The sequence below is a fragment of the Triticum dicoccoides genome, chromosome 7A (assembly GCF_002162155.2).
Source record: "Triticum dicoccoides isolate Atlit2015 ecotype Zavitan chromosome 7A, WEW_v2.0, whole genome shotgun sequence".
NCBI lineage: Eukaryota > Viridiplantae > Streptophyta > Magnoliopsida > Poales > Poaceae > Triticum > Triticum dicoccoides.
In genome coordinates, this window is record NC_041392.1 from 700,853,238 (window position 1) to 700,864,196 (window position 10,959).

At 40.4% G+C, this 10,959-nt stretch overlaps 1 protein-coding gene across 1 annotated transcript; it reads left to right on the top strand.

The window, feature by feature from the left end:
- Positions 1–1,796: 1,796 nt before the first annotated feature.
- LOC119334432 (GDSL esterase/lipase At1g28600-like) lies at positions 1,797–3,411 on the top strand. The gene is made up of 3 exons (XM_037607000.1): positions 1,797–2,130; positions 2,222–2,434; positions 2,564–3,411. Exons 1-3 carry the CDS (start codon positions 1,866–1,868, stop codon positions 3,199–3,201), a joined length of 1,116 nt encoding a protein of 371 aa, XP_037462897.1. The 5' UTR covers positions 1,797–1,865; the 3' UTR covers positions 3,202–3,411.
- The last annotated feature ends 7,548 nt before the right edge of the window (positions 3,412–10,959 follow it).

Below are 10,959 nucleotides of genomic sequence, written 5' to 3' on the forward strand. Positions count from 1 at the left end.
ATCCAGACCCACATTTTTCCATGTAATGAGTTACAGACAGAATGGCATATCCGCTTGGTGAGGAGTTGTACCAACATGACTGTGGTGTGGTGCCTGGTGACCATGGAGAGTTAGGGACTGCAAAAAATGGTAGCATGTAAGCTATTTCTGTGTATTCGTTTACTGAACACATAGTTACTTCAACATTTCCTTGATTTTTAGTGATAATCCAAAAATCTGGGTGCTTTCTTGCATAATTTGCCAGCACCTTAATGATAGTGGAGTTGTTCAATTCTGTCTGATCTTGTTAAATTTGCTACTACAGGCTAGCAGATGGAGATAAAGAATTAGCCTTGGCTGAATTCGGATCCGGTATACTAAGATGTATCGAACTATTTGTTCGATGTTGCATGAATAATAGTTGTTTTTATTTGTGCCAAATATGGTTGATTTCGGTACTGCACATGCTGTGAATTGGGACAAAAGGACCTCTGATGATTATTGTTTTCATGAATCTTGTCCATATTTCCAAATTGATCTATTTCACTACGCATGGATATGCTGCCAAATAAAGCAAAAATAATAATATTTATAACGCCGAACATGTGAATGTTAAAAACGACCCGTCAATATGGTGAATGCTAAAACGACTCGTCAATCCTCTTACACATCGTCCAAAAACTTATAACGCCACACATGTTTTACATGACGGCTTCATCTATTTATCAAACACACGCACGCACGTGCGCAATCGCTTTTGCTATAACATAGGCGCCTGTATTTTTTTCTAGTACAATCAATTTCCTTTTTTTTTCTTTTTCATGCGCGTTTACTTTTGTTATTTCTTCTCCTTTCTTCTGAGTCGGCTTTTCCTTCCTTTGTGTGTATATGTGGGCATGTGGGTTTATGCGTGTGTGTGTGCACATGTGTCTGTCATGTGTGCGCATGCATGTCTATGTAGTGTGTGTGAGCACGTGTGATATCAATGTGAAACATAAAATCTTCTTCGATGTGTTCGTGTGTGCGTATGTGCGCGCGAGAAGATACTGTCAATATGAGATGAGGCGATCAATCTCCAAAGGTAAACGCAAGTATTATGTAATATGTGTGCAACTTATACTATTATAAAAAAATTACGCTATTATATGATCATTCTTACATATTGTCAAAACGTGCAAGTTCTGCTCAAGTTTTTGTCATTATGTCTATATGTATTTTTCATTTAATTTTTTAGAGTAGTGCAAATGTCTTTAGTTCACTCAAGTTTGTAATATTATTTTAGTTTTAATTCTAATTTTTGTATACAGTCTTGTCGGAAAATAGGTGCCTGTCATCTAAAACAAATCAGTCACCTGTTAAGCAGAGAAAGAAGAAGGCAGATGGGCCTTTGGATCCCAATTAGACGGTGGAGTGCGAATTGACTGAAAATCAAGATAATTTTTTTGTGAGGAAAAATCAAGATAATTTAAGTCAATAGTCAGCCCAAAAAAGTGCATAAATTAATTATTGGCATAGAAACCCAGTCTTATCTTTCAGAACTCGATATATTTAGCAATTTCCGTAAGAGAAAAGATATATTTAGCAATATCTTCACGATGCACGAAAGATATTACTGTAGGGAAAGAATTGTAGGGTAGTAAGATACACACTGCTAAAAAATAGCATTAATGAAATTGACAGTCATCTTGATATACACACTTTGACCGCATAACGCTCTAATATAAATGGGGATGAAGGGAACCCATCTTGACCGCATAACGCTCTAATATAAATGGGGATGAAGGGAACCCATCTTGAATACTAAACGAAACGTAGATCTGCAAGACTTCTATTTGTAACCAGATAGCTAGCATCCGTCTCTTCCCCTGTTCAGCCAGATTTCTAAGATGGGGAATTCCAGTCGCCACAGCTCCATTTCCCTTGCAGTCATCTTGGTCTTTGCCTTCCTGCTGCTCAACGCTGATCTAGGGTCGTGCGGCTGCTTCAAGCGCATCTTCTCCTTCGGCGACTCCATCACCGACACCGGCAACTTCGCGTACATCAGCCGCAACAGTCCGCCGAGTCCGCCCTCAGTGCCCCCATACGGAGAGACCTACTTCCACCGCCCCACGGGCCGTGCCTCCGATGGGCGTCTCATCATCGACTTCTACGGTGAGTACGTACATGCATGCGCGCATGTGTGTTCCAACAGTTCGAAATTAATCCGTGTGCATGCTGAGTTTGGTGCCTGATGTTGTGTCAGCGCAAGCGTTGGGCCTGCCGTTGCTGCCGCCGAGCATTCCCGAGGAGAAGACGGGGAAGTTCCCCACCGGTGCCAACTTTGCCGTTTTTGGCGCTATTGCGCTCAACCCCACGTACTTCATGTCAAGGTACAACTTCAGTCTGCAGCGCGGGTGCCTCGACGAGCAGCTGGCTTCTTTCAAGAAAGTGCTCGCACGGATTGCTCCGGGAGATGGTACGTAACGCATGCAAAAACATACGTTACGGTCAGCTTATCATATTCTAATTACGCCACTTGTCTGCATGCACATGCTCCATATGTGTTCTTGGTCAACTTATTCTTTCTTTTTTTGGCTGTGATCAGCTGCCACCAAGAGTCTCCTGAGCGAATCCCTGGTCGTCTTTGGCGAGATCGGCGGCAACGACTACAACTTTTGGTTCTTCGATCATACGCACAGCCGGGACACGGCCAAGGAGTACATACCCGACGTGATTGCTCGCATAGGTGCCGGTGTCCAAGAGGTGATCAACCTCGGTGCCAAGACGGTCCTTGTCCCAGGGAACTTCCCCATCGGGTGCGTGCCGGTTTACCTGAGTGGTAACAAAAGCTACACGTCCACGGACTACGATCAGTATGGTTGCCTCAAGTGGTTCAACGCGTTCTCCCAGATGCACAACCAGTTACTGAAACAAGAGATCACCAAGCTCAAGTCACAGAACCCCGGCGTTAGGATCATCTACGGTGACTACTACGGTGCCTTCATGGAGTTCGTCAAGAATCCTAGCAGGAATGGCATTGACAAGCCTCTAGTGGCGTGTTGTGGTGGCGATGGCCCCTACGGCACTGGCCATCTGTGCGACCAGAACGCGAAGGTTTGCCCCGACCCGTCGAGGTTCGCCAACTGGTACCAAATCCACATGACAGAGAAGGCATACAATGTCATCGCCAATGGGGTGGTCAATGGCCCGTACGCTGACATCCCGTTGCTCCAGGCTTGCTAGGAGAATCCAGTTCCTTCATTTTCAGATTTGAATAATTATTGCGGCTAATGAATACTCCCTTTGTAACAAAAATATAAGACATTTTTTTGGTGACGTCTTATATTTTATTACAGAGGTTGTTACTTTGTACCATATGCGTATCGAAAAGTGCAACAGTGGGAAAATTAAAAATAAATTAAGACATGCATTATTGGCTAGTCTTGTTTTACATATGGTCAGCGGCCAAAAGGTATTATGTGTGACTCCATTATTAGTATATGAAAAGTTTCAAGCATCAAAGGAGTAAAGAATATAAAATTAAATATGCATGAACATTAATGTGTTAGAAATATACCCTACATGCAACATAGTGATGATTATATTCTTATCCATGAGCTATTGAAAGTTCATTGAATAACATCATTTATATTGATTGACAAATACTCCTATGTGACTTGTTTGTGAAACTCTATGCTTGAATGATTATAAACTAGTCCCGAGTCAGAGTTCATGTGAGGACACATATGAATATAAGACTATCACATGTATTGGTTGATGACCATGTTTCACAAGTCATGGTGGTGGGGATGTCAAACTAATAATGTGGCATGTGTTAGGAACGGGTGGTTGGACAGACCCAACTTGACACATAGTATGAATGCTTTTAGTTGTCTTTTACAATGTATATGATATGTCCTTGGAGCCAAGATTGTCGTATGTGTACTTGAGATGCATAGTGACTTACTTAGGGTTGCCAAACGCTACTGCTTTATCGGATGGTTATAAAGGTTTCTTCTTACTCAGCTCGAACAACCACAGTGTAGCTACCAGAGTACCATCCAACATAGAAGATCCATAAAGCTCCTCATCGAATATGGCACAGATGCTACAAGCCATGTTACACTCCAACAAAAAATGCATCCCCGTATCCACCTCAACCCCGCAGAAGGAGCAACTACGGCCATGTTACACTTTAGCAAATAGTGCCTCCATGTATCCACCTCAAACCCGTAGGAGGAGCATGATGTCTTCTTCACCATGTTTCGGTGAACTCAAACTTTGCTCGTAGGTAGGGACGAGCAAGCTATTCACCATTCAAACATCCTTAGATTTAATGGGAGCTTAATGATACGCCCTAAATGTATCTACAAATTTGTTCTATTCATACCATATACTATAATTATGCAAATTTTAGAATTTATTTGAACTAATAAATTAACAAAGTGCTCAAAGCTGATTCTTGATTTTCAGTGATTATGTTTTCAGGGAAAATAGGTATTTTGGACTTACGGGAAAAACAAAAAGATAGGAGGATTGTTTTGCACAAAAAGAGAGTGAATAGGCCAGGACCCATGCCTAGAGGAGGCCTAAAGGGACTGGGTTAGAGTGGGAGCCTGGATCCAGCCTAGCGAGACTTCGGTGCCGAATGGCTCATATATAGCGGCTCCTAGATATTCATCATCTATTTTTTCGCATCCGACACTTCAAGAACCGAAGCGATCTCATCTACAGCCCTATTTCAGTATACTACCGTAGGGGGGGGGGGGAGTCGTCACTTTCTTTGTCAACATCGAGTGTTGATGCTCCCATGACAATGTGTGAGTAGTCCACTCCCTGTACTATGGGTTCATAACAATATCCATGATGCAATATCTCCTTTATTTCTCAATATAAAGATCGCATGAGGTGCCCTACATGATTGTAATCCATCTGATTTATTTTTAGCGGCGATGTTATCTATGTGATGAATTTTCCTTTTGTTTAGATTATGTGTGATGCCTTTGCATGAGCTATAGTTGTGTATTTTTCTATGATTATTTGATTTCTCCTAGACAACTTTGCTGAATAATCAATAGAGAGGGTTTTGTGCATTATTTTGGTTTGAACTTTGCAAGCATTAGTTCGGTTTAATCTTGCAAGTAGCCTACTGCGGTTAGAATAAGTTGAAAAGTCTTATGGAGAGTGACAACTGATGTACTTTTATGTTACTAGGGATCAGACTACTGATCCCTAGCATTCCATCAGACCAGGTAATGACCGTATGACTAAAGTTGCGATTACCATCTGATCTTCTAAATAGAAAGGCCCGCTCCTCCATATAGCACGGCCCCACTAATTTCTCTGCTGGCGTGCTTCCATAACTGCTCTGCATGCTTCTAGTAAGTGCTCCGGTTAATTGCTCCATGTGTTGTTAGCACATCTCCAAACCAGGAAATTGATGCATGATGTTGCGTACAATACACTGGAGATTTTGATTCAATAGTGGAAGATTTTGCTTTGGTTTGAAATAGATTTGTGTTCACATAATGGGATATTTTTTATTGTAAGATGACTTTTATGTTTCTCGTAACGAGTTTTTTTTTTCACGAAACTGATTAGAGTTGCACCTCTTTGAAGCGCATCAATTTTTTTGCTTCCATCGACTATAAAACTGCTTCCAGTCAAATAGTAATTTGCTTCCATCTAAGAGTAAAATTGTCTTGTTTATCACTCTTTTGTTTTCATCAACTAGAGTTGTTTTCAACCAAATAGTTTGTTTCCATCAAAAGAAAAAACATTGCACTATCACAACAACACATGCTTCAAAAGAACTAGCCATTTGCTTCCATGGACCAAAAAATTATGTTCCGTAGTCCCAATAGACAAACAATTTGAATTAAATACATGCTCAAACAAACTGATACTTGCTCGTAGTAGTTTCCTACTTACTGTTGTACGGGAAGTGACAAACTACCATCAAGTCATTGCCTTCGGCGTGGCTCCTCAAGGTGCACATTATCTTGGTGTAGGAGCATGCATCACTCATCTATGTGGTGCTTCGAACTGTAATTAATGTTTCTTCCGACGAGCTGGTGCTTCCAATGATATATCAAAATCACATGTGAATTGCTTCAAGCAAAACATTTGTTTTCAACTGGACCAATTAAAGGTTTAATTCGAAGCATATAAGCAAGGTATGTTTGGTGAACTAGTTTGGAAGAACAACTGTCTGGCCGAAGCATATAGTTTGGCATTTTGAAGCAATAATAAAGTGGATGGAAGCATACAACCACAATATCTAGCAACATCCTTTAAACGACCAGCCGCATATCGATTCTTCAACATATAATCTGGTTCGCGCTGCTTACTTGTCGAGTGTCGACTGAGGGCATACGAAATGTAACATGTTAGCAATTCTGAAAAAAAGATTAGGTGGAATAAACAAATACATTGGCATGGATGTTCAGATTCATTATCCATTCGTTAGAATCAAGAAAGCTCAGTTGTTGACTCGGGTTAGCAAAGATGTAGGAAGCATGAAAACATGCCAACTCAATATTACAGATATTTATATGAGCACATATCACTCATATTACATAAGAAAGTAAGCATGACACTATTATGAGGATGCATCTATTGTGTCACCTAGATACAAACTGAACCAATAAGATGATGATTGGAAGCAATTTTCTGGCCTAACGAAAGTTAATATTTACTAAGTAGAATCGCCCTCGTTAGAAACATGGAAATTGTACAAGGTTGATAGGTACCGTTACTTGGAATAACTAATTTTTATATGAAGCATGGACAATTGGTACTGGATAACAAACTGAGCTTGATAGCAAGATGAGGATGCATCTGCACTGTCACCAACTTTCAAACTACACTCATTTTTTGATGATAGGTGGAAGCATTTTCCTATACTAGGGTAACAACATGATTATAACGTAGAAGCACCCAAGTGTCAGCTGGACAAAAATGCAAAGGGTGCATTATTAGTGTTAGATGGAAGCATTATTTGTGAAACTCCGTATAGAGGAAGCAATGAAATAATATTATCTCAATAGTTCTCACCTCACTACAGGAATCAGCTTATTTGCCGTCTGCCATGGCGGATGGCAAAGGAACCAAAAGCAGACGGAAAAGCTCTTTGCCGTCTGCCACCGACGGCAAACCTACCGACAAAGATTGTGACGGTAAACATGTTCTTTGCCATCGGTGGCGGATGTCAAAGAATATGGACGGCAAAAACCATGCGTTAGCCACGTTAGGTGGCTAACGGCAGCCTTTGTCGTCCACCAGTGGATGGCAAAGCTTCCCAACCCTTTGCCGTCTGCCTTGTGACGTCAGTAGACCCAGCTCTTTGCCGTCTGCCACGGATGGCAAAGTGACCAAATGGGTCAGCTTCCAGGTTGCACAGGTTGCTGCCACGTGGCTTCTTTGCCGTCCGTGGCAGACGACAAAGTTCCTGTATTGTTATTGTTTTTTCTGTTTTCTATTATATCCCTGCATTTTCAAAAGATATATATGATATATATAGTTTTGACCTCAAACATAGCCCATGTATCAAACGTCTAGCAGTCCATCAATGCAACAGAACACATAGGGTATTAAAAGATCCAATACATACATAGTTTCACGGAGTTCGTCCATATATACAAACATAGTTTCATATTGTTCATCAATACAAGTGAAAACAATAACTAAACACTAGCAGTCCATCAATGCTGCTTCCATGAAGTGAATCAAACCTGCAAAAATGGGAGTAAGAAAGTTAGAAGAAGAAGAAGGCTAGAAGAAGAAGAAGACTAGAAGAAGAAGAAGAAGCAGAAGAAGAAGAAGAACAAGAACAAGAACAAGAAGACTAGAAGAAGAAGAAGAAGAAGAAGAAGAAAAATAAGAAGAAGACTAGAAGAAGAAGACTAGAAGAAGAAAGAAGAAGAAGATAAGACTAGAAGAAGAAGAAGAATTTTCTTCTTCTTTTTCTTTTCTCATCTTTCTTCTTCTCTTCTATCTTTTTATCCCTTTCCTCCTCATTCTCATTCTTCTTCTTTTATTCTTTCTTTTTCTATTCTTTCTTTTTCTCCTCTTTCTTGTTTTTCTTCTTCTTATTCCTTATTTGTGTCACTTTAGAGCTAACATAGGTAATTATGCCATTTTTAGCCAACTAATCTTATTATGTCAATTTGGAGGAAAATAAGGTAAGTATAGGTCATTTTTATGCTAACCTACGTGATGATGCCATTTTTGAGCCAACTTACGTAAGTATAGCTTATTTTTTATCTAACTTAGGTAATTATGCCATTTAGGAGGAAAATAAGTTAAGTATATGACATATACGAGAGAACTAAGGTTATTATGCCATTTTTGAAATGAATAAGCTACTTATGTCATAAATGAACTAAATAAGCTAATTATGTCATTTAGGAGGATAATTATCTAAGTATGTCTTTTTTGGGGAAAATAAGGAAAGTATGTGGCATAATAGGGCTAACAAGCATGTACAAAGCTAAGTATGCATTTGTTAAGCAAAACACTAGAGAAAACTTACCCTCATCACAACAAATGTGATGAAGATCGCAACTAAGGTAACAATTGATCCAACATCATAATAATACCAAGCCTCATTATCAATGGCATATTTTCTAATCTTCTTAATCTTCAAGCGCATTGCATCCATCTTCAAGCACATTGCATTCATCTTCATCTTGTGATCATCGACGACATCGACAACATACAACTCCAATTTCATCTTCTATTTTTCAATTCTTTTATTTTTTATTTCAAATTTATTTTTCAAATAAATTTAACTTTTCGACAAGAGGGTCGGTTGCAATTTACGGTTCACATACCTCCTAGATAAAAATATCTGTATGTCAACTTGATGGCCATAATTGTCATAAATGCAAAATGCAACAAATAGTTATAAAAGGGAATATAGCACATCCGAATCATAAAGTGGGCGAGGGCCGACAGGGACGGATATCAAGACCATGACACTATGTATAACAAACAATCATACAAAGTAAGAAAATTATACAACTAACTATATAAATCATACAATCATACAAGTAACTATATAAATCAAGTACAACATAAAAAACTGAATCCCTAATAATAATCTGGATCGTCGGGTTCAATAAATGCTCCGATATCAATAAATGCATCGTCATCGTCACTATCATGAATGAAGTGCTCATCGGGTTCAGCAGCATCAACATGTGGAAGGCCACCTTTATGTAATCGGTCAAGCATTTACAAGTCATCCGCAGCAGTAACCTCTTGTTGTTCAGGCTCTTCTTGTTCTGTCTCAGGGGTGAAGTTGGGTTCACTATTGCTGTGTATTTCAATGTTCTGCTGTGAAGTAGAGCGTTTCTTGAAGAGTTTTTTTGGAAAGATGTGTTTCTTGGAAGAATTCACCTTCATATGTGTCTGTGTTAATGTGAGGTTCATAATCCTCTTCATTGCAGGGAGGTGGTCAAACACGTGGCGACACTTCATAAACGACATTCCAACCATTCAGATTTGGATCAGTTTGGCAGGCCCACGGTAGATAGAAAACTTGGGTCGCCTGTTAAGCCGTAATATAGACATCGGGAACATCTAAATGGGTGCTTTGTTTGATTTCGATTAGCCCTATATGTTCATTAGTCCTTCTAGTCTCCTTCGACTGGAACCAGTAACATTTGAAGACTATGACGTTCGGTGCGTTTTGACCATAGAATAGAAGTTCATAAATTGCTTCAACTCTCCCATAATACTCTGCCTCTTTGCTTTGCCAGAAGCTCATACTCTTCGATGGTTTCCTTTTGGATCACCGCTCATCCGGGAATTAGGAGACGTATCGATTGTATCAAAATATATTTGGGAATAAGAGCAGTTCAAAGGAATTATAAGTTGTGAAACAATGTACGCGAGAACTTACTCGATGTGCGGCCGCACTTCTGTTAGGTTGGTGAAGATATACAACGAAATGGTCCACCATTCTTGGACATCCAACGATATTGGTTTCGAAGCACCGGCTGGTGCGAGATTCCGTCTGAATAGGCTGAGGTTGGATTTATGGTCGCTAGCATTGTACCAAGGCTTTGGATTATGCAAATGACGAATCTTTTGCTTCATAGTGTGTTGTCACGAAGTTTGCCGCCTCCTCAGTAATTAATGCCTCGGCCATCAATGCTTCAAATCGATGTTTATTTTTACATTTTGCTCGGAGCGTCTTCTGCATCCTCTCAGCTGTGTAGCACCAATGATTTTGGACGCCCCTCCCCCCAATCTTGCCTTGGTCCGGAAAGGCAAATATATTTCAGTTACCTTCACATCCAAGTCATAGAACTTTTGCTCCACGATCCTCTCCAAGCTCTCTTGGTTTTGAGTTAGGGTGGCCAGTCCCTTCTCAATCCCCAGAGTGGAGGCAATCAAGTAGCCAAGCTGATCTTGCTTGCTCTTCAGAAGATACTGAGATGCTTCTTCAGTAGTTGGCATCCTAGCAGCCTTTTCAGCTTTTGCCTTCTCCTTCTTGGCTTGTGCGTGCACAGAAGATGGTTCATCCTCATTCATAACCACAGTGTTGTCCTCGAAGTCTGGATAGATAGGCATGTGCTCCTTGTCCAGCAGATATGTATCAGTGCCCATCTTGGAGGTGATCAGCTCCTGGATCTGTGGGGCATACCCACAACTCCTCTTCTGATCTGCAGCTGTCCTCTTGATAGTCTCAACTATTAGGCTCATGACTTTGAACTTCTATGGGACATCAAAGATGTGAAGCAAGTTAATTGCATGGCCTCCGATCATCTTGTGATCACCTGACTTTGGCAAGAGAGTGTGCCTGAGGATCCAGTTGATGGTTGGCAAGCCGGACAGAAGGAAATGTACAAATCCGAACTTATGTGTCTCAAGAGCAGCATCTGGGATCTCCTTGTACATGTGTGCCATGGTGTTGTGATCCTTCTTCTTGTTGGCATAGACATCCAAGTCATCTTCACTCTCTTTTGGGGCATTGATCAACTTTTCCCATTC

Excerpts from the sequence above, each read along its gene's own strand:
- LOC119334432 (XM_037607000.1), top strand. The coding sequence starts at position 1,866 with ATGGGGAATTCCAGTCGCCACAGCTCCATTTCCCTTGCAGTCATCTTG. Across the intron at positions 2,131-2,221 it reads TCTCATCATCGACTTCTACG|CGCAAGCGTTGGGCCTGCCG; the intron begins GTGAGTACGTAC and ends ATGTTGTGTCAG. Across the intron at positions 2,435-2,563 it reads ACGGATTGCTCCGGGAGATG|CTGCCACCAAGAGTCTCCTG; the intron begins GTACGTAACGCA and ends GGCTGTGATCAG.